The 23,814-nt window shown below is 41.7% G+C and overlaps 1 protein-coding gene across 7 annotated transcripts; it reads left to right on the top strand.

Annotated features, from left to right (window-relative positions):
• The first annotated feature begins 4,028 nt into the window (after window positions 1-4,028).
• pax8 (paired box 8) lies at window positions 4,029-16,001 on the top strand. 7 transcript variants are annotated; one of them, XM_061061706.1, is made up of 12 exons: window positions 4,029-4,209; window positions 6,576-6,734; window positions 9,264-9,429; window positions 9,567-9,764; window positions 9,976-10,052; window positions 10,358-10,483; window positions 10,921-11,096; window positions 11,278-11,398; window positions 11,546-11,797; window positions 12,447-12,548; window positions 13,902-13,988; window positions 15,888-15,969. In XM_061061706.1, the coding sequence occupies exons 2-12, from the start codon at window positions 6,713-6,715 to the stop codon at window positions 15,956-15,958; spliced, it is 1,398 nt and encodes a 465-aa protein (XP_060917689.1). In that variant the 5' UTR covers window positions 4,029-4,209; window positions 6,576-6,712; the 3' UTR covers window positions 15,959-15,969. The 7 variants fall into 7 exon arrangements, with proteins under 7 accessions (XP_060917689.1, XP_060917690.1, XP_060917693.1 ...); XM_061061707.1 differs by having other exon boundaries at window positions 4,033-4,209; window positions 9,288-9,429; window positions 13,899-13,988; XM_061061705.1 differs by having other exon boundaries at window positions 4,037-4,209; window positions 13,899-13,988; window positions 15,888-16,001.
• The last annotated feature ends 7,813 nt before the right edge of the window (window positions 16,002-23,814 follow it).

Here is a 23,814-nt window from a genome sequence, read left to right as displayed (position 1 = left end):
TTACATTTTGTTACATTCTGGCTTACAGTTATTTTATTTATCTTTTGTCTTTTTCTCAGATTCTCTCAGTTTTGGACGATTTCACAGCCTGGCTCGCAGCAGAATGACACTAAAACAGTTTCAGAGCACCTTGAGCACGATGTCACAGATAGGCTAAAATGCTGCTGTGTGGTCATTAAAGGCTAATAATGTCTGCAGTCAAACAAAAATCCTCAAGCCAGTCTTGAGTCATGACTGGGACACATTTGTCCTGGGACAATAACCTTCTTTAATTAAAGCCTGCATGGTCACAAGCAGGGGGGGGGGGGGGGAAACAACATAAATAGATAATAAATGATGACTGACACTCTCCTTATGTCACAACAAAAGAAATGATTTTACAAGCCTTTGTATTTAAATGTCAGTGTGGGAAACCCCTCTCAACAAAAATATATGTTTCAGCACTTTCGTGTGAACTGCTGAAATCACGGCCCTAATGGGATCATCAATAAGAGGTGTTTCTGCAGCTATTATGACCTAATTATCTGCTCCTCTCGATTCACTGCCCACAGAGGGACACGCAGCTCGCTCGGCTACATTTATAAAAGTTGTCATTAAGTGAGTGTTTTCTTTTTTTTTCTCTCTCTCTCCCTGCACCAGACAGGGGTTTATCGTTTGCCTTTGTGCGCGCACGGAGGAGGTTGTGCGTCTCTGTTTTCACGGGAGCGAGCATGCACCGCGAATCCGACAGTCACCACCTCTGCTTTGTTTTTGATGGAGAGATGTGAGAAAAGAAACACCTGATTTGTAGAATATGCTTCTTTAACCCTCACATGTTTTAAACGACTTCGTTTATTTAGACCATGCGATTCATGTAATTATATCCACATGTTTTAGTCTAGTCTAGCTTTTTTTTTTTTTTTGTCTAAGTTAGGCAAGCTTTTGAAATCCCTCAACAAATACAGTAGATATTCAGAATACTGGCAGCGTTTCGCATACATTTCAGAATATATTGAAGATCAAGTTCCCAGAAACCGATTTTATTTTTGAAACTAAAATGTCAGTAATAGATAACTTCAGCTCCAATAACAATAAAGTTAGAAAATATCCCCCCCCAAAAAAATAGTTATTTATTATTTCCTTATCTGTGCAGTCGGAAGTGACCTTTTCCCCTCACCTCTTGTTGCACCTGTCGCCGCAGGTCACGCTGCTCACTCGGGGAAGTAAATCCGGAGATACACCCGCCAACAACAAGAAAAACAGACATTTCGTTGTTTATCTAATTTGAGAATACTCCTTCATTTGAGGGCTTGATTCCACTTAAATAAAGGACTTTACATTTGAAGGATATAAAGCATCTTAGTTGTAAAGAGAGAGAGAGAGCTTTAATTAGAATTTCTTCCATATCCTAACTTATCTTATTCTATTCTAGTAATGCTACGTTTATTATCCCATGTAGCCTAAATATAGTGTTCACAGTTTCATTTAAAATCATCCAAAAAAATGGGACTTCACATTTTAAGACACGAAAACGTAAAGAAGAGCTTAAAAGTGTTAATATGGACTTTATGATTATAAAGCCTACACGTGTATTTGTTTGACTTTTTAAAATTGTCATTCCCTTTCCTGAATCACAGCCTTATTTTGCATCAAAGATTTATTGTAATATCTAGCCTGCATTAAGTGCATTTTATGGTGAAGTTGTCCCGTTTCCTTAACATATCTCATCAATAGGAGAGTATATGTCTGAGTAATAAGACTTGAGACAAACAGCTTCATGGAAGAGTTCAAATTCCTATTATTGCATGCCTTTTTTTTAAATAATAAGTATTTTTATTTTTAATTCTAGAGTAGCCTAAAGACAGACAATGATTTTAGAAAATCTCGCTTTATTCTGCCCTACAAACCTGCGTTTAATCTCTTTAGGAATACCAATATTTTAACGAAAACAATGTGTCTTTTTCGTGGCCCTTCTCTGAGTGCGTTTCTGCAGACCAAACTGCACATCATGTTTCATATTTCAGTGTCAAAACGAAGGCAATAAAGAAAGTTTCTCTCACTTGACGAAGTGTTTTGGAGCACAAATCAGCATTTAGTCCGTGTTAAACGTTTTGACATGAAGCCTGAGGAGAAACAGAAAGATGCTTCAGTGAGATCTTTTCTAAAAAAAAAAAAATCATTCTGTGTGCGTTATGGAAGTCCGTGTTTAGGGCGTGTGTGACTGCTGCCCCTTTGGCGACTGGACCCTTATAATTAAGCGTTCTTTTAATTCAAGGTATCATCGCGATAGATACCAATCTGTGACTTTTAATCCCTTGTTAAACTCTCTTTAACCTCTCTCTGCCTCTTCACCCTGCAGGCACTTGTCATTTTCTCTGCGCTCTGGTCGCTTTACAGAGGACTGTCTCTGTTTCCAGCTCCTGTTATGATTCCCTTTAGTCTCCTGGCTGTTTTATTTATTTAAAAACAGACGCTCCCATTGTCCTGCATCTTTCTAAAGACAGGGGTTGAAGGACTTCAATCACGAGCTGGCGAGATAAGGACTGAGGTTGGGTATGCCCGCATTTCTTTTCTCATTTTCTTTCTTTAAACCTCTCGTTTAAACTAAATTCATTCATTTAAAACTATTCATTAATTCCATTAGATTTGCAGTTACTCCAAATGAAGAGGCAGACTCTGAATTTGTCTCATTTTCTCTTCCTGAAAAGTAACCTAAAACAATCCTCTTAAAAAAGAAAAAAAAAGGTCCATAAAGTTGCTTTTCTATCAGTAGACGACACGGTGCCATGGATGTGTGTCATTAAAGGTGTTGTGTTTGTTTTACAGGCTCGTGAGAACAACATTAACAACGTTTTAACTCAGGGGGGACACCCTGACACCCTGGTGTGACATCACGCGTAACAGAGCCCCACGACGCACGCAAAACAAACTCTACCCAGAGGCGTCTGCAGGTCGTTTTGCATGCAAGCCAGAAATGCATAACTACATGCATATAGTGCAGAATTATTTTCTAATAGTGCAAACACATCTCAGCTGAAAAATGTATTTCTTAGGTTTATTAATTCCTTTGAATTGAGTAACTGGAAGCTGGAGGATACAGATGGAGGGAGATCGTTTGTTTTAACCATATTTAAACATTTGCTGTAGTTTGTTTTCATTCTTAGTTATGTTTTCCCACCCTGAGAAATAACGGATTCAAAGTCATTTTTCTCTCAGGATGAACTTCAGGACAAGAAAAAATGAGCTATGAAACAGCCCACAAATGTCATCCACTTAATTTTATGTTACCAATGGTCAAGCGGCAGTAAATGCAGTGTCATTTGATTTCAAATAAATAGGATCAATTTAATTTAGACAAGTATACAAAAAAAAAAAAAGACTGTCAAGGTGTAATAGGGCCAGAAGAAAAAGTCACTTGTCCAGCCTAAAGTTTGAGTGAGGGTCAAGGGAACAGGACAACTTATACAATTTAAAATGAATTAGAGACACCTCGTCCAATGATAAACCAATTTTTAAAGTCAGAGTTAGGAAACTAAAAAGTTGTGCTTTTATAATCACACGTAACTTATTGGGGTGAGAGAATGTGACTGAATTCTTCTTTTACAACCTGAGCTATATTGACTTCTGTCTATTTCAGATCCCAAACCAAGCTTCGGTAAAAGTTTGGAAACATGCACGGTGTGTTCCTCGGTCAGGTGTGCAGGATGTCAGAGACGGATTGCATCAAATCAAGCACTAAATTGTTTGTTGACGCGGCGGAATCCGACTGCGTTGGCATTTGACGAGATGGGATAAAAAGCGTGTTTTTTTTTTCTCTTCTCCACACACACTCTCACACACACACACACACGGTGTCTAATTAAAGCTGGGCTGTCGCTGGAGGTGAATCGAAACAAACAGTTTTTGAAATGTGTCCTATATATTTTTTTTTTTTTTTTGGTTTTCCATAAAGCCACGCCCCCTTCCCCCTCCCTCCTCTTCCAGTCGTCCTCCAATGGCTGCAGGGCTCCATCCTCTGCGCAGCCCCGGTTGGATAAAACCTGGCTGAGTGTTGGCGACACACACACACAACACAAGACAGGACGACCCCGCACATCACACATTCCTGCCTCCTGCAACACTTAGCGGACACACACACCGAATCATACCGCCTGAGTGAGCCGTCATTTGGATAATATCACGATATCTGCTGGGGGGGACGTTTTTTATTTTGAACTGCGTCGTTGAAAGGTAAGCCGTGACTTCAATTTCTCATTCAAATGTGTGTGTTAATAATCGATGTGACGTCTTTGTGGCTACATCGGCAGCACTATAGAGGCTCTCTGACAATGAGACCTAAATAGAAAAAAAGAATAAACACCAACAAACAACGTATTTGACGGGACTGTAATAGCCTCATACTGGTGAGAGAAAAATAAAAATAAGGCAAAATGTTCCTGTCGTAATAAAGATGTTACTCAGGTCCAGGTGAGCGTAAAACTTTAAGGAGCAGAAGCCAATGATCATTCAGGTTCAGCTTACAGGCACACAAAAAGCTGAACAATCGCTGTCTGTGTCTAAAAGTCAAACGCTGCTTATGAATAGAAATTGGCTCCCTTCTGCATCTTTTTTTATAGATTCATGTGTCCCTAAAAAAATTACATTTTTAATAATAACTTTCATCTAATTGGTCTAACCCAGATTATAGGATGTAGAATAGTGTAATACACATTTTATTTTAAACCTCATTTCAGGCATTTTAATTCGTTTAAACTGAAAACTGAAAAAGAGAAACAGGCCTACTGAATAAAATCTCTCACTTAAAATACATTTTAAAAAAAGTCTAAAATAAACTGTGGGTCTTTTCCTAAGAAGCAGTGGGCGTATGTCAACTCTTACACCTTCATAATTAATGCAACAAATATATATATAGTGAAGCAGTTGTTGCTAAATAATCTGAAATTGGGATTTACAGGACACTAAAAATAACTAGGTGCAAAGATTCAGCAGGAAAAACAGTTTGAACAGTTACAATCTTATTACAGATGTGTGTTGAACATTATAAAGACTTAATTATTATGGTTGATATTTTAAAACAATTAAAATGCCATTTATGGGTTTCCTCTCAAGTGTAGCCCTTTTTACAATCCAGTGATAAATGATTTATTAAAAACGATGTACAAATGTTTTTGTAATTATATATTTTTATTTTGGCCTGTTGATAAGAAAAAAACCCAGTCACCTGATATTATAAAGGAGTCATGTCTGTCTCTATTATTCTAATCATTCTTTGTTATTTGAACATTTTTTAAATATTTTGATTCCATTTCTTCAGAATAGGCTTTTTAAATTAAATAAAAGGGGGAAAATGACACAGATAAATGCACAAAAAAAGTTGCAGTGAGATGAAAAAACTACTGTACACGTTCAGATGGATTCTTTCGTTGGTGCCAGTGAAGTCACTTGACATGTTAACATCAGCAGAGCAAAGCTAATGTAAGCTGGCTGAGCACAGTGGGACCCTGTGTGGATTTTATTAGTTAAGAAAACAAAGCCTTCACTGTAACTTCTGCTGTCAATCATCACACAACACAACTCTAACAGTCTGTGACAGTCTGCTAATTATTTGGTTCATTTTAAAGCTCGCACACAGCAGGTAACGGCGACACCTGACAGCTTTAATGGCAGCTTGAAATTCAACATTTGATTCTTTTAGTCACAGTTACATTAATATATTTTTTTTTACTTGTGCGTATACTCTCGAAAACCAAACCACTGGTTATTTCAGATGTTAAAGTTGATGTAAAATAACTCTCTGTTAGTCTGAAAGTTTGTGTTCCACATCTACATGTAAAAACTTCTACACCACCTTTCAGTGTTTTAGTGAAAGATGTATAGATTTAATGTCATTGTACAAAAGAACACAACCAAACTTTGTTGGCAGAAATCCTGTACAGCAGCGTTACAAAGTCTGGTCAAAGGTTGACATCCTCATAATTTATCATCTCTTAAATGAATAAACTGTATGCTGACTTTTTTTTAATTAATATTGGTTACAAAATTAGCCAGAAATTTTGCACAAAATATTGAATAGAAGTTAACTTTGTTTTTCTTCAACAGAAGTTCAAAGAGGTGATTCTCGCTCTTTCGAGCAAATCCTTATTTGCCATGAATTTTGCTCCTCTATTTACTCGTGAACGACTAAAATTACAATCTGTTTCTCATAATTATAACATGATTAATGGCACCAGTCAATCCTTATTACCAAGCAGTTAATGAAGGGACATTTTATGTGTAACAGGAGCAGCCATCTGAGGAATCCAAAGGATGGGGAAAGAGGATCTTTGGTGCTTTAAGAATATTGATCATTTAATTTGATCTATTATTTTTCAGTATTTTTTTTACACATGTACAGAAGCAACGCCCTGTTCTGTATACGTTGTAAAGTGAACATCAGTGGATTTAAAGGCACACATAGGGGATCTGAATTCAATAAACAGCTGTATTTCCCTGCAGAGAGCTACTGCGAGCACCAGCTGAGTGTTTGTTCTGTACCAGCTCTCAGGCGTCACACATGACAAACAGCCACTTTCATAAACCTCCATGTTCTCCTGCAGCGTGTGCTCGACGGTGCGTTCAGGAGCACACTCATGCCAGACGAGGTGGGCAGGGGAGTAAAAACACTTTAAACTGGGACAGCGTGGAGGAGAGCGTCACGTTCAGCTGGTGGAGCAGAGAGCAGAAACTCAGGGAAATGTCCAGCCACAGTGGGAGAGGTAAATACACAACACGAGCAGACTGACCAGGTTCACATTCAGCATGTAACAGCCACTCTTTACCCTTTGAACTTTTGGGTATGTAGACTGAAGAGTTGAAAAATCATCCTCAACAATCTGGTTTTCTTCAAAGTATACAAACATTTTAAAAAAAAATCAATCAATCTTCAGAAGCTCTGCGTTTATTCATAATAGCTATTCTGCACATTTCTTTCCAAATACACATAAAGACCAATATTAGTTTAGATTGCACAAATATTAGTGTTTAATGTTTGTTACATGGACAGAAATAAATACAGAGGGCAGAGTTCTGATTACACGGAGAGAGAGAGAAAACATTACTGTAACTTTATTTTCTCAGATGTTATGCATCTGTTGGTTATATCCATAAATGATTCTTATTTATTACATTGCTGAAATGTTAAGTGATATATCAAGTCGTACATCCCCATATGGTGAAATGGATCATATCTCCAGATCACGCCTGTTGTAAACAAGTTGAAAACACATTAAAGTCTTTGGCTACCAACTGATTCCCCATTTGGAAGAAGTTGAAATGATTAATCAGTACACTCCTCTTACACCAATGGTCCTCCCTAAAACTAAAAGTAGGCCAATAATGGTTAACATATAAAGCGTGGTACTAGCCTGCATAAAGTGCTTGTGGGCTAAAAGCACAGAGGGGTTATCAGCACTTCATGGCTGCATCATTTTGTACACACTTATTGAAAATTATAACCTGACATATTTGAGACTGTTACAACCGTGTTGAGTTTATCTAGGGGGGAATTAAAATGGTCACACAGATATCTATCTATCTATCTATCAGTCTGTCTATCTTTCTAAAGTTTCCGTGTAATGAATCCACGCATTGTGGTTTTTTTTTTTGGTCGTGCGCGCGGTGTCCACACACCGTCCGCGTGTCCGTGTATCGTGCGCGCGCTCGCTCCCCCCCCCCCCCCCCCCCGGGTGTGCTCCGCTTTAATATCCTGCAGGTTGATGAAGCTTGGCGGGGAGATTTTTTTCCACACTCCGCTGGCAGCGTTAATAGAGGCTCCCCCCCCCGCCACCCCCACCCTCCCTCACCTCCCCATTCTCCCTCCCTCCCTCCCCCTCTTCTCCTCCCCGGCCTCGTCCGGCTGTTTGATGTGGAAATGAAAGCTGGGAAAAGGCTGAGAAAGAGAAGCGTCTCAATGGGTTAAATTAAAAGCGATGGTGTTCTTGCAGAGTCACCACCGTGCAGTCTATGGAGAACATAGAGCAGGCGGTGTGTTACCGGGGTTTTCTGTTGTCTTTTTTTTTTTCTGTTGTATTTTTGGAGCTGACTTTGATCTCATGTAGATCACTTGTAACAGGGCTGTTTTATATCGGTCCTATTGGCTACTTTGTTGTTATTTTTTTTTAGAAAAGGTAATAAATCGACATTGTTCTTTTTTTTAATCTTCCGCATTTTTTTCAAACTTTAATTTTTATTAATATGTCATCAACACTGTGGATAAGTCTAACACTCCAGTTGTAGTATGTTACAGTACGTTTCCATACGACAACAAGCACATTTACTGTATGTTTACATAAATAAGAAGTAACCAATATTTTTAAATTTAAAAGTTTATTGTTTCTAGTTACAATCCACATGATTTCTGTATTTTATTTATAAAAGATGAGGATAACATAATATTTGTTTAGAGGTTATTTTAAGGTATTATTTTGTGTTCTTGACTAATATATTGTTAAAATCATGTCAAATTAGGGTTCCCTTTCATTTCCAGGCTCTAGGCAAGAGTATTCACTTTTATTGGAGCACACTGAGACTTATGTTACAACACAGAAAATAAATAGATAAATAAATAAGTAGTGTATAAAACAAACAATAAGAAAGAGTCTGGAAGTGTTATTTAAAAGGAGGTGATCATCCTGTAAATGATAACGTATTTATCAATTTAAAATACAAGCTTGGCTGTTACAGTTAAACCTCACATTGTTGCAGAATGTAGCAATATTGAAAATGTATTAGATATTTTAGAGCTGAACCTTTTAGCCCTTTCTTTTGAAATGTCAGGGAGAGGGAAAACAGATTTGTCAAAGTATAAACTAGATCCACCTTGACTAATAGAAATCTGTTCTTCTGCAGATTTAAAGACATCAATCAACTAAGAGATTAAAGTTTTCATTACTTTTGTAACTTTTATCTCGTTGATCCCTGAGTCTACAACATGCAACACTGAAACAGGATTTGTTTTGTTTTTGTGTGCATCAGTGTAGCATGCCTTCATGAACCTCTTGTCAGTTTATTTTCAGATATTGAAAAGATATGCCAGCTTTTAGGGGTCACAATTTGACCTCTTGTTTCGTTTTTTTACTGCTTAGTATTTTACGTTTTCATTGCGTCACCAAAAAGTGTGTGTGGTTGTGTGTGTCAGTCCAGAGGTGTGTTTGACTTTTTCTGACTTGTAGCGGGGGTGACGTTGGCAGGCCTCACTGTCTCTGGTTCATGACATTTATGAGTGTTCATCCCCCCTCCTCCCCCAGGTCATGGGGGTCTTAACCAACTAGGCGGAATGTTTGTTAATGGACGCCCGCTTCCGGAGGTGATCCGGCAACGCATCGTGGACATGGCCCACCAGGGGGTCCGGCCCTGTGACATCTCCCGGCAGCTCCGAGTCAGCCACGGCTGCGTCAGCAAGATTCTGGGACGGTGAGAAACCTTCCCTTCAACTTCCTGCCACTGCAGATCAACATGTTTGTGTCCTTTGACCCCTGAAATGTTGTTTACACATCACACCTCAAACCTTACCTTCAAAGTAAAAGCCTTCTGATTCGTTTTCCTTTCAGATACTACGAGACAGGCAGCATCAAACCCGGCGTGATTGGCGGCTCTAAACCCAAAGTGGCCACACCGAAGGTTGTGGATAAAATCGCAGAGTACAAAAGGCAGAATCCCACCATGTTCGCCTGGGAGATCAGAGACCGGCTGCTGGCGGAGGGGGTGTGTGACAGCGACACGGTGCCCAGCGTGAGCTCCATTAACAGGTGACAAACTGAATTATGAATGAAAACCTGTTAGAGGTACAAATGTGCCTCTCTGGGGAGGCAGCATGTAGAAAATTGAGCTTCTGAGAAGCTGACAAAAAGGACAGATTTAATATCTGGTCATGCTATCACATCACTAAGCGGATGCTGAATATGAAACTAATTAAAGAATTGAGCTAATTGTAAATGATTGGGTTTTTGTTTTTTTCAGAATAATTCGAACAAAGGTCCAGCAACCATTCAATCTGCCTCTGGACGGAAAAGGCCTGAGTCCTGGACAAACCTTAAGTGAGTCTTTACCCCACACACACACACACACACACACACAAACACACACACACTCTGGAGGCCATAACAACATGTATGATCATGTGATGGTGAAGGATTAAGGTTAAAGATTAAAGAACATGCTCGTCATTCTGTAGGATTAAGTGCATGGCGTTGGGGTAACAGGACTACAGTGAGATGTAGACGCCCGGCATCATTTCTTCCCTGTGTCTAAAAATCTAAAATCTGTCTTTGTTTTTCTTCCTCTCTCTCTCTCTCTCTCTCTCTCTCTCTCTCTCTCTCTCTCTCCCTCTCTCTCTCTCCAGTCCCCAGTTCAGCCGTCACTCCTCCTGAATCTCCACACTCAGACTCTTTGGGCTCCACCTACTCCATCAGTGGCTTGTTAGGGATCCCCCAACCCAGCGTCGAGGGCAAGAGGAGCCACGACGACAGTAAGAATTAGATCAGATGAACGGCGCGGCGCACATCGGCCTCATTTTGATTCTTGTTGTGGAACATTGTGGAGCGCAGGAAGTCAATCAGACATGGAAGAGAGTGAGAGGTGGAGGAGGGTCATGCTAAATCTTATTTACCGTCCTGTTTGAGGTCATTTCAAGATACAAACTCTTAGATCCTGCAACTTTGTTCATGTTAATGTTAAGCCATGCATGCAGCCTAAAAGTCACTCCCTCTAATATATCATGATGTCTAATTGAAAACATGATTTTTTTTAAAGAGCTAATTTGAGGTTTTCTGTTGCAATGAAATAAAACGTGGTACCTTTTGGTTAATAGATGGCCGAAGATCTGTTGGTTTTCTTTAAAGCTTCGGTACTTTTAGATTCTATCAATCATTAGAATAATGGAGATGGTGTTTTGTTTGGTTTCAGGTGATCAGGAGAGTTGTCGACACAGCGTAGACTCTCAGGGCAGCGGGGGAGTCCCGAGGAAACAGATGAGGGTGGATCACTTCTCAGCAGCCACGCAACATCTGGACTGCGGGTTCGATCGTCACCACTATCCCCCGGACTCATTCGGCTCCGCGTCCGGAAGCAAAGCAGAGCAGGTAGCTTATAAGAAGCTCAAATGGAACATTTCTATAAAGTCCTTACTCTTCATGTTTCTTGTTTACTCTTCATTAGGATTTCTACACGTTTCAATTCTCCGTTTGTTTTTTTGAGTTTTGCTCCTTCTCCTACACAAGCACTCCACTAAAGTAATAGCTAATCCCTGCTCATCATCTGCAGACTTTGTACCCGCTCTCCCTCATCAACGGCAGCCTTGATGAGGCCAAGACGAGCCTCTCAACATCCTCGTCCGCCATTGGACGGAATCTAACAGCACACCAGAGCTACGCAATGGTGACAGGTGAGAAACGTTGACCTGCATGTGAAACCCTTTCACTTTTTATTTTTGCATTTCACTTTTTTTTTTTTTTTTTGCACTTCACTTCCACTCACCATTCTCATTTTTTCATCCAACCGCCTTCCTCTGATATCGCTGCCTCCACCTCAGAGCCCCTCCAGTCGCTGCCACTCTGCCTTAAACAGGAAATGTCCCCGGAAGTGACGAGCACAAGCCCCTCCCCAAACATGGTGGCGTCCAACCTGGCGTTCGTTGAGCTGCAGGCGCTGCAGAAGCCCGTTTCTGTCAGCAGCAGCAGCAGCAGCAGCTGCGGCAACGCCAACCATTCCCCCTATGCTTTCAACTCATTCTCCCATCATGCACCTGTGTACGGGCAGTTCAGCAGTCAGTCTATTCTCTCAGGTAACGCAGCGATTCACGTCATCTTCACGTTCACACTCTCTTTCGTGCAACCGTGTGCTTCTTTGGGGGCAATTAGTGTAAAACTGCAACCATTTTTTTTCATCTCATTATTGATGAATCTGCTTTTTATTTGATCAGGTTTTCAATTCATCGATTGGCTTATTATTTAGCCAAACAAAATAATTCTCCCTGCACTAAAAAAATAGTCAATACTACTACCAAACAAGACAAAGAAAACCAGAAAATACTTGCAATCAAAAAGCTGAAATCCTTTCATTTTTAACACCTTATATTGTAACTTTTTAATTCAAATTAAAGGAGTGTTCCAACAATTAACCATACATGTACTCCCTGATAGTCGTACTTCTCTGCAGCAAAGAAAAAGCTTACATCAGAGTTTCTTGAACCAATTAAATACTTATATTTCTACCTTTAAAGAAAACATATAGTGATTATAATCGATTGAAACTATTATTATTATTATTTGTAAGTAAACTACTTGATTTATCTTTGAACCATTTCTGGGGTTTTTTTTTCTGCATGCAAAAACTCCACTTATATTTCCGAGCACACTTTAGCTTTAAGGGATGTAAATCAGTGACTCCAACTTCCCTTTTTTGATGTTAAATGTTGGTGTTTGTGTTTTCAGGGCGTGACATGGTGAGCTCCACCCTGCCAGGTTACCCACCTCACATCCCCTCCCCCGCGCAGTCAGGATACACCACCTCAGCCATCACGGGCATGGTAGCAGGTGAGAGAGACTTGTTTTCATGTACAATTTAAAAGCCATGTAGAGAATAAAGGTTGTAAATAAATAAATAAAAAGATGGAGGAAGGCAGCTGAGTGAGACAGGTAGAAGGGGAAAAAAATGAAGAGGAGATGAAGGAAGAGATGGAGTTGAGAGAAAGCGGCAGGGCTGGAGGTTTGTAGATTAACAGAAACACAGGCTGAGTCAATGAGTAGTCTTGCCAGGATGGTGTGTGTGTGTGTGTGTGTGTGTGTGTGTGTGTGTGTGTGTGTGTGTGTGTGTGTGTGTGTCTGTGTGTGTCTGTGCGGGTGCACATGGGCCCAGGGGGTACAGGGAGCAGGCTGAGGGTTCCGCCCTGCTGCTCACACCCCCCACCCAGACACCTCTGACCACACATCGCCATGGGAACCAGGGGGCCCAGGAGGGAGATGCAGGGTGGGCAGAGGAGAGGAGGGAGGGTGTAAAGTCTGGGTATGAGGAGGAGGTCTTTGGTGCGTGCATGTGTGTGTGTGTGTGTGTGTGTGTTCGCTGATATCAGGATGCCTGCATACGACCAGAGAGAGAGAGAGAGAGAGAGAGTGTGTGTGTGTGTGTGTGTGTGTCTGTGTGTGTGTGTGTGATGTGCCTTTTTTATTTGAAGTCTGCCCTCCGAAGCGCGAAATGAGAGGGTCTGATTTATTATTTTTCTGGTGGGCTCGCTGTGAGGAAGAGTTGCTACACAATTACTGACTGAAGAGGGGGGTTAGGACAGGAGGAGGAGGGTGAGTAGGTGGCGGTGTGGGTGGGGTGAGGGGGGGGGGGGGCTCGGGGATTCATTCCAGTCGACATAATTACCAATTAGATATTGGAATGTTAAAAAAAGAGAAGAAGAAAAAAAAAAGTGGAGTACCAGTGAAGCTAAAGCTGTGAGAGGAGGACGGAGGGAGGGAGGAGCAGAAAGAAGAGGAGGAGGAGAAAGAAGAGGAGGAGGAGGAGGAGGAGGAGGAGGAGGAGGAGGGCATTTCAGAGGGCAGAGCTCTGAGGAGAGAGAGGGCGTAGAGGCTGGCTTCATGCACGCACCACTGGGCCGAGGGATTTTACCCTGAGACATCCACCTGCACCACAGATTAATGGTTTACAGGCTGCACTAACTGTTGGTGAATTATGAGCTAAAGCTGAGCGCACACACATAAACATAGACGTACACACACACACACACACACACACACACACACACACACACACACACAAAGTGCTCATGGCGGTGTCTTAGCTTTGCGTTTTAATAAGAAATGTTTCCTGTGTTGTTGTTGTCAGTGTTTGATGAGGGTTTTTTCTCTCTCTCTCTCTCTCTCTCTCTCTCTCTCCTGCAGCAGGTGCAGATTACTCGGGTCAGACGTACAGCCACACACCGTACACCACCTACAGCGACGCCTGGAGGTTCACCAACTCCTCCATACTGGGTGAGTGTACTGCACTGCATGAGCGACATGTTCGTCGTTTGAAACATGCCCTCTCCCAGGAGATCGTAAACATGTTGCGACCCTCTAACACAGGGCGTCTCCAACCTTTCTTCACCTGAGAGCGACTTTGAAAACATTGAAAGTGGCCAAGAGCTACTTGCATCGAATCGCTTGCATTTATTTACATCGCACACAATCAGCTGGATTAAGCTTCTGCTTGTACGCGTGTGAAATTGCAATAAGCCAATGCTTGTCAATAATCTTAAATTCACATCAAGGTCCAAGAAATAAATATTTGACACTTCTTATTGTGCCACATAGTAAGCTATGTTGCTGAAAATTCACATCAATGTCCATGAAAACATTTACTACTTTACACTTGTTTTTATGGGCCAAAATACATGAATAGTGGGAAGAGGTGCATTCACTGTCGTCGGATTTTTTAGTTGTTTTTTTTTAACACAGTCAGTCAACCTAAAGGAGAGCTACTGAAAACCACAAATACGCAACCTGGACTTCAAAAACACACATAGTCCTTAAACTGAACTATAGTGAGTCAATGTGAGAACGCAGCAGGATATACTCAGGAGAATTCACCTCGACCGAGTGGGAGGGGGTCGTTCCATTTATTCCCTGCGATCCATGCACGACCGCAGATTGAATGCACGAGACCAGTATACGATCTCTATGCACGTAATTAAACTGCTGCGTTATTTTTTTCTGTTGGTCAGTATGTTCTCTCCCCCCCCGTCCCCCCCGCCCCCCCCGCTCTTTTGTTGATACTGCGATTATGTCAAACCAACCATAGCATTGGTACAAAGGCAAATGTTCTCATAGAAGCGTCGTAAAGCAGACTCTGTTGCTTTAACCGCCACTTTCACGTCGTTCATTTACTTCATGTCGTGCCTCGGGTAGACCACCCACCCCCACACCCCACCCCCCAACCCCCCTCCAGTCCTACAGGGATAGTCTCCCGCTCTAAGGTGCGCGTGTGAACAACCAGGATGAATATAGGGGCAGTCTTCCTGAAATCTTCCGGAGTGCATTTGTGAAAACGGCTTTACACACTCTTAAATATTCAACAGTGTTTCCTCAACACGCCCGATCCTTTTTCTTTAATCTGTTTAACACATGGCGCCTTGGCTTTTCTGTCTCTCTACATTCATGGAAAGAAATTATAAACTAACTGCTCTGTGGATCTTTTTTTTTTTTATATAATTAGTTACAGACAAAACACAATTTTAAGAATCTTCCAACCCTAAAAAAAAACCTGATATAAACTACAGAGAAACAATTACCAAAATGACCAGCAGATAAATGCTAACTTTTGTAGACCATGTACATATGAAGGCGCCCGTTCTCATTTAAATCCATCAATCGAGCATGTACACTAAATCATTTGGGAGACACTTTTGTCCAAAGCATCTTACAAACAGACGAAAGAAAAGACAGGCCTAAGAAAGAAAGTGTGACAAACATTATTTCCATGGTTCCCCTGACATTGGGCGCCAACAGCAGATATGTATATCTTGCAAGATGCATCCAAAGAAAAATTCTACGCAACTCTTTTAAAGAGATGTTGTGTTCAGAAGAAAATCTTTTACCGAGAAGATTTATAAGTGCAGCGGTATTTGAGGATACCTTCCCCTCTGCAGGATCAATCAGTCTGGTTAGAAAAGGAAAGTCCTGCGTTTCTCTGATCTTTTCATTCCTTACGAGACAGGAGAGTTCAGACTGAATCCACTCGCAGGACAAACAGTCAGAGCAGCTCAGACTCTCCACCATCTGCTGTAAAACCTGGGGATAATAAGGATAAAGAAAAGTCTGATCCACCGCAGACAACACTTTCCACCTCTGACGACCTCTCAATGTGTCCCCCCCTCCCCCTCCCCCCTGCAGGTTCTCCATATTACTACAGCTCGGCCTCCCGCACCGCTCCTCCGTCTGCAGCCGCCTACGACCACCTCTAGTCTCCGCTGGGAGGGGCGGGACTCTAGCGCCGATGGACCCGAGTGGACCTAGGACGACTAGAAAACTGGAAATCTTAACATCAGCTGACACTTCTTGATCGAGGACCAAGGCATGAAAGTCGAAACGCAACGTGAACTTTACACTCTGCTGATGAACCAGCAAAACATTTTCACCTCCTCCTGTGTTATTTATTTGTTGTTAGTGGTTCTGTTGCCATGGTAACGCCGACTCATGCACGTTTACAGACTGTTAACTCCTCCTATGGGCCTTGCCAAGGTGCATATTTTCAGTCTACAGAGCTCTGACACTGTTTTTGCCAAAGACTTTGTTTTTCTCGCACATCTGCAAAATGACACCACAAAATCCAGTGATACAGATATGCAACTTCTTTATACTAGACTATGCCTGCTCTTTGTTTACAATACTTTATTTGTCCTATCATTACAAAAATGAATTCCTCTTTTTTAAATCTGTGTCTGCTTTCCAATTCCTTTTTGAGACTTGTCTGTAAACTTAGATTTTCACTTCCTCCCCGTAGTGAAAATGGACTAAAAGGTGTCACATTAAATCACAACTACAACAAAATGCCCACGTCTGCCCCCCTCAAAGATAATTAAAGTGTTTGTCCAGCAATATGTACATATTGTAAATGATGAATGACCTATGAGGAAGAGATGCAATTTTTCTCAGAGAATGACTGATGACGGTGATTTGGCTACTAAAACCAACAAGGCTTGAAATACGTTTGTTTTGCGTCAAATAACTTTAGTTTGTTGTCATGCTGATGTTCTGATGTTTGGTAAGAACTGTGACTATTTTTTCTGATACTGGTATTAATATTATTGCAGATGTAAATAATGAATTTCTAAAGAATTATTTTAATTAAAGCATGACAAATTTACTGTTGAATTTTCTCTTGTCGTTTCTTTAAAATGTTTGTTATTCAAATTAGAAATGATGCATATAATCATTAGTGCTGGTGCAGAGCTCACAGTTAAAGTGGAAATGTAAATGAGTGTTTAACAAAGTAGAGATTTTTAAAGGTTCTTTATAAACGAATAATCACAAGACTGTTCATATAAGCTTAATTTATTATTATCATTATTATTATTATCATTATTGTTATTATTATGCTATTATTTCCTACTTATGCGGTATGGTGAAAGACAGCTGAAATGGGATCTTTTTTTTTGCATCTCTCAGCATTTCAAAAGGACGAAAGCAATGATCCTGAAAGCACGCGCATCTGTTTAATTTCTTTTTTTATTTTCTGCATCATGTAGTTTTATTTGCAATTATTTCGTCCCTCTTTGCGGCCTCATAATTGCGGCGCGTTAACGACGCCACGGTTCGGCGGTGCCGCGGCCCACCTGGTGCCGCCGCCGCGTGGGACGGCGCGAGGACGATGATGGATTGGGGAGGCCGCGCGCGCTCCAAAATACTGCAGCACGTGAAGCTGGGGGAATATTCCCAGGCTCGAACCCGCGAATTTAAAACTATCACTGTCACGTAAGTAAACAAAACGGTGTATTATAAGAAACGAGTTTAGACTTCTCTTATTCTTATGGTTAAAATCAAATAAATGCCATTGTCTGATTTCATAAGAAAAAAAACAGCTCAACCATATGGCTGTATATTTATAATTTGAATATGGACTGATGATCTCACAAAAAATGACTTTTTAAAAAAACACTTTTTAGCTTTAAATCATATGTGGTCCTCATCTGCAAATAACCTGTTAGAAACTTATGAACATGAATTAAAGAAATATTAAATTCAATTTCTATACATTTTAAAACATAGGCCTATAAAACCTGTTCATTTATTATTTATATTGATATTATCAACATTTTAATAGTTATTAATTGATTTATTATTTCCCTAAGCTATTTTGGTCTCTTTTTGAACCTGCCTAAAATAAAGTTTTTTTTCCCATTTTTTAATGGATTAAATTTAGGTGTTGGAGAAAACAAATGTTGAACTTACATATGTTTCAGTTTGCAGGTTTTATCTTCTTTCATTTTGTCTCATTAGACCACCGCAACCTCTGAAATGATTTCAGTTCACAAACTTCTGTGAGGTTCATGGCCTAATTCAACATTAAAGAAGCTCTCAGAACTAATTACATAACTCCTGCGCTCGACAGTATGGAGGCTTTTGTCTGACTTCTGAGACAATTACTTAAACTCCTCGGTATCAGTTCAGTCGGGGCAGTATCTGTCCTGTGATGAAGATCAGCCCTGACATCTTTTTGTGTACAGTATGTCCATGCTTTTTCTCTCCGTCTCTGAGCCCTCACTCTCCTTATATTTCCCAGTTTCTCTGACTCACCTCTTTACACCCCTCTCTTTGTATCCCTCTCTTGTGGCCACACTGTAAACTTTAAACAATAGCTGCATTTCATCCCATTGTTTTTCAAGTGTCCTGGGCCACTCCAGACAACCCATCAACTGACTGGACTCTCATTCTTTCCAGGTCCCTGCTCAGGCATGCAGAAACACACTCCTCTATATACTCTAAAAACATACAGAGTTTTTTTTTTTTTTTAAAGTCAATGTGCCGCTCAGGGACAAGGAACTGAACTTCAAATTCCTCTAACCAGCTGATGTCCGAGCGGAGAAATAACAGCCACAAATGTTAAACATTAACCGTCCTGCTGTCGAAAGAGCAAAAAAAAAAAACTAAACGTTATACTGCTACACACTCGAGCCACAGCAGACATAACTCCTCTGTGTGTCTCTCTGGGCCTATTAGCGAGGAGGTTTCGGGCCACAGTGCTTCTGGTCTGGTAATGAGCCCGGCAGCACAATACAGGCACCGGGCCGGAACAGCTGAGGGCAGACAAAGCTGGCAGGACGGGGCGACTGGGACTTACTACATTTAACACACAGACATACGAACACAGCGTCCATGTATGTGTGTGGCAGAGACAGAACAGGAAACGTGTAGCTTTGTGTGTTTTTGTGATATAACCCCTGTGTGTGTGTGTGTGTGTGTGTGTGTGTGTGTGTGTGGAGGAGAAGGCATGTGTCCCATTACCATTATGGGGACAAACTCAAAGACAGAACTGGGGGCCCCTGGAGAAATTGCTGCCAAAAAGGCAGCAGAGGAGTGTGTGGCAATCAGTGGGATGACGGGTCAGGGTTGTCCTGCGCCAGTCATCTGGAAAGTTCTCCACTTATCTCTGGGCCCGAGACACTGGCCAACCAATTCAGCCTGGCAAATAAGTATTATGTAGGCTGACAGAATTTGTCTGTCCAAATGAGCTGCAGGACACGCTGTTGTTTTAAACTGTGAATGGCAGCGCTGCTGTGTGGGCCCCGCCTGGGTTCAGGCCCTTTGTGGCCCTCAAGAGAACCCAGAATGTGAGAGTGAACCCATCACCTTGTTTATTAAATGTTTTGGGTGATTATTCAGAGTCTTTTGTCCTCTCTTTACATCGAGCCCTTTTTTTTTTTCTTGCAGCCCTTTCTCTATCTGAGATTATTGTCTGCTGTTTCAACAGAACCTCCTTTAACCTCCTCGACTACATTTCTCGACACAAGACTTTCTGAATTATGGAAACTGTACAGAACAATTTGCATAACTATCAACAACGATGTCCGTTCAACGCAGCGATAAGTCAGGTGTGAAGACTTGAGAAAGTGGCTAAGATCTCTTTTTCCTGCAATTACATTTTTTTTTTTTTTTTTTTTTTTAGATCTGGACGCTCCCCAGTTGCAGGATATAAAAATCACGGCCCCATGCTTGCTTGCGGTGAATTCTCGTGAATATTACCTGCTGCAGCACACATCAGCTCACCCCAACTTCACTGTGAAATTGTATCAAAGTTGGTGTGAAAAAAAATCTGCTGTTTGCTCTGAGACATGCAGCGCACCACTAAAATGTCCAGAAAAGTTTTGTTCATGTGGGTTTAAAATACCTTCTGACAGTTTCAGATGCTTACTATTAAGACCCTAAATTACACTGCAAGAAGACTATTATGTATTATGTTTTCCGGTGGTTAAAGGGGCAATTCGTCCCAAATACATGAATGTTTGTACAAAGTTTTGTGGCTATCTGAATCCCCCCCAAAAAAACAAAGCACAAGGTCAACTACATCTCCTGACCTAACCTTGTTGGAAATCCTGAAAAGCCAATAGATGTGGTTTGAAACATTCCTTTAAAAAAAAATGAAATCTCCAAGTTTTCGATCTTATTTCGGTGCTAGGAGAAAGTAAGATGATCATCAAAGTCATAAGGATTCATCCTCTAAGAACCATGAATGTCCAGACAGAACTTTTTGCCAAGCCATTGATTAAACGTAGACATGAATCACTAAGTGAGTGAAATATTTGACCCGTTTGTGGCACTAGATAAAGTTCAAAGGGTAAAAAAAAAAAACTGACTGTAAAACTTCCATCACATAGTTTTTGAGATACTTCAGTCAGGGACAAAGTGGCGGACCACCCAACCAACATCACCATCCATATGTTGCTATAAGAGGCATTTCACCCTGAAGGAAAAAAAAGCCTCAGAACACCTGAGCAGACATCAAATGACAGCACCATCCTCAAATTTCAAGAAGCCATCTCATCTCCTCCACCTTTAACCAGAATGCACCTAGAACAAATGTGCCAGTCAAACGGAGCAAAGTGGTCAAACAGAGGGTGTTTCTGTGTGAGGACAGGCAGAGGGAGGAAACACAGGTGCCCTGTGTCCAAGCAGCCTATTAAACAACACACAGGCCCTGAAGGCAGGAAGCTACTATTGACTGGAAGACATCAAGAAAAACGCACCTTTCAAAGCACACACACATTCAACACTATACACACACACACACCGAGGGAGATAAAATCTGCCAGGTATCAGGTACTGCCCCGAGGGAGAGGGCTGACCTGTGGAGGCCCGGGGAAGTCAAACACAGGGGCTGACAAACAGCTCATTCAACATCAAATGCACATCTCAATAATGCTGTGAAATCATTGAAACACACTGTAGATTGAAATATGGACAGGTGCCTCAAACAAGGAATTTATTTTTGCTGGCTAAAGTTATGTCACAATTTTTTTTTTACGACTCTTGGAAGGGTGAAATACGGCTCGTAGGAAATGGCCAATAAACTTCTGACCAGATCAAGATATGAAACCAGAACTGACCAGCTACGTAAAGTTGCATGATCGAGCTGGAGTCATGAATCAGCCTCTCGGACGAGCACCTGTAGCAGATCTGTTTCTTGAACGAGCAATATTCACAGATTTGTCTCTCGAACAAGCAAAAATAGGGGATTCATGTTTCAGTCAAGAAATACTAATGAATCAATCCCTTGGACAACCAATAATAGTGGATGAGTCTCTAGAACAAGCAATGAAATCAGATCTGTCTTTAAGAAATTAATTTTTTTACCTTATTAGTTTCTCAAACAAGCTGCAATATTTGGATTTGTCTCTCGAGCAAGCATTGCCAGTAGATTTGTCGACAGAACAACCAATAATTGCAAATCTTTCTCTCAACAAACAGGAATCCGTCCTTTCCACAAGCATTGTATCCGGCCCTCGAGTTAGCAGTTATAGCGGATCTCTCGTCTGAGAAATCAATAACAGCAGATCCGTCTCTTGGACGAGCATGACAGTGGATCTTTTCTCTCGAACATCGTTGCACAGATTTCTCTCGAATTAGGATGAAATGGGATTTGTCTCTGTTTGTTAAACTACTGATAGTAGTGGGTCCGTCTCTTGGACAAGCAGTAAGAGTGGATCTGGGTCATCATGACGGATACAAAAAGCACCATAGTGGATTTGTCTCTTGAACGACTGATAAAAGTTGATTCATCTCTCCGTTAAACAGCAACATCAAACGTATTCTTTTGAACAAGCAATGAAAGTGGATCCTTCTCTCAGCAAATGATAATAGGAGATTTTTCTCTTGCAAAAGCAATTATAGTGGATATGTCTCTAGAATAACCAATAATAGAGGATCCATCTGTCAATCATAAATTATAGCAGATCTCTCAAACAAGCAGGACTTCCCTCATTATACGCTGAAAGTGAACTTGTCTCTGAAACAGGCAATAAAAAGTCGATCCATCTCTTGAACCAGTGTATGAAAGTGGATCTGTGTGTGTATTTTGCACAACACCAGTCTACGGGCCTGGTTGGAGGTCTGAAGGCTCCCTCCAGTTAAAGCCAATTCCTGCACGAGTTGCATGATAGAACAAGATAAGACGGGGGGGGGGCGATAAGTTCACAGACATTTCCCCCGCATCCGTTCTATACGTTGCATTGACCCATGGAGGGCAGACTTTAAGATCCCGGGCCAGTATGTTTGTCCTGCATCTTGAAAGCAGCTGAGTTTTGTTGCCTGAGGAGTGTTTTCAGAGGCAGGAGTGTGTGTGGAAGAGGAGAGGGCAAAAAGGGGTCATGCGTTGAAATGCCCTTAAGCAAGGCACTTGCTTTAACTCCCTCAGTAAGAGGCCTCAAAGCCAGCGTTCATGAAAGGAGTACGAAGGGTCGGGGCGAGTCATGTTTGGGTCTGATTGGCAAATAAAATGAAAATGTCTGTCCAGGAGAAAAGCTACGCTAATGAGTGCAGTGTGAGAGGGGAAAGGGGCAAGGATGATGTTTTTGTTCAGTGTCTGCCAATACAATAAAAAAACAAGTTACAGCAAAAAAAAAGAAAATCACTAACATAAACTCAGAGTCTGGCTCTTTACAGGAGAGCACGAGCAAGTGGACACTAGATAAAAGCTGGAGAATATGAGAGGAGATCTTAGTTAATGGATGAAGTGAATGGAGTCTGAGTGGAAAACAAAACCCATAAAAAGAACCTAAGAGGAACTTCAAGGGCCCTGGACAGAGAAAGAAAAAAGATCACACTAGAAGCAGTCAAGAGGGAGAGAGTGGGAGGGGGGGGGGGGGGGGAGGACACCAAGAGGGAGATTAGAAAAAAAATAGTTTTTCTAATGGTCAGAGTGGGAGAAATCGAGTGTGAGTGCGGGTAAGAGATAAAAAGTAACAAGTAGAGCGTGCGAGGCGTCAGCGGCAGATGGAGAATGTGCGTCAGGAGGAGCATTGAGGGCAGCGGGATGAATGCGAGTGTTTACAGTACAGTTTATGTTTGCTGGCGGTGATGGCAGGTGTTTGAGGGCTCATATTTACAGAGCATTTCAGAGCCATTGTGGATGTTGAGCAACACTCAGAGCAGCTCTGTTCGCGAGGGAGGGGAGACGAGCAGGAAGGAGAAAAACAGGGCAGCGGTGACCTTACACGTCGGGGTCCTTTTCGGAGAGCCCGATGCCGGACAAGCCCCTAATGATCACAACTTGAGCTCCTGCCTTTTTAATTACCCACCCAGGCCTGACAGAGGCGCACAAAGCTCGAGCACGGAGTGGCACAGATGGAAACAAAAAACAGGCCCACTCCTTGGGACGGATGCCCTCTGAACCCAGCAGCTAATGCAGCCCCTGCTGCTCCAGCCGATCATTATTGTTGCTGGAGAGGCGGAGAGAGGTGGCACTCCAAAACAAGGCCACCACGGCCGCTGGTGTCATGGTCCACAGGCCATGTGAGAAGAGCTTTTCGGTGGAGAGCTCCTCTGTGACGCCTGCGGCCGAGCGAGCACCTTAAGCACCGATGAAATAATTCAATTTGATAAGAAAAACAAAAGATACTAATGGCTGCTTCTAACTGTAACATTTGGTCACAGGCCTGAGAGCATGTAGGTTAGCAGAGATGGCGTCGCCTTTCAGACCGCAGATCACCCCACCCCCACCCCCAATTCCCTTCAAGGTGCTATGATGGCCTCAGGTCCCTGTCACTCACGTCGCCCATCAGTCATCCTCATCTGCAAAATCTGACTTTATCTTAATGAGCTGTTG

The sequence above is a fragment of the Labrus mixtus genome, chromosome 17 (genome assembly GCF_963584025.1).
Source record: "Labrus mixtus chromosome 17, fLabMix1.1, whole genome shotgun sequence".
NCBI lineage: Eukaryota > Metazoa > Chordata > Actinopteri > Labriformes > Labridae > Labrus > Labrus mixtus.
Note: the sequence above shows the minus strand (reverse complement) of the source record. Positions and strands in the feature narration are given on the sequence as shown.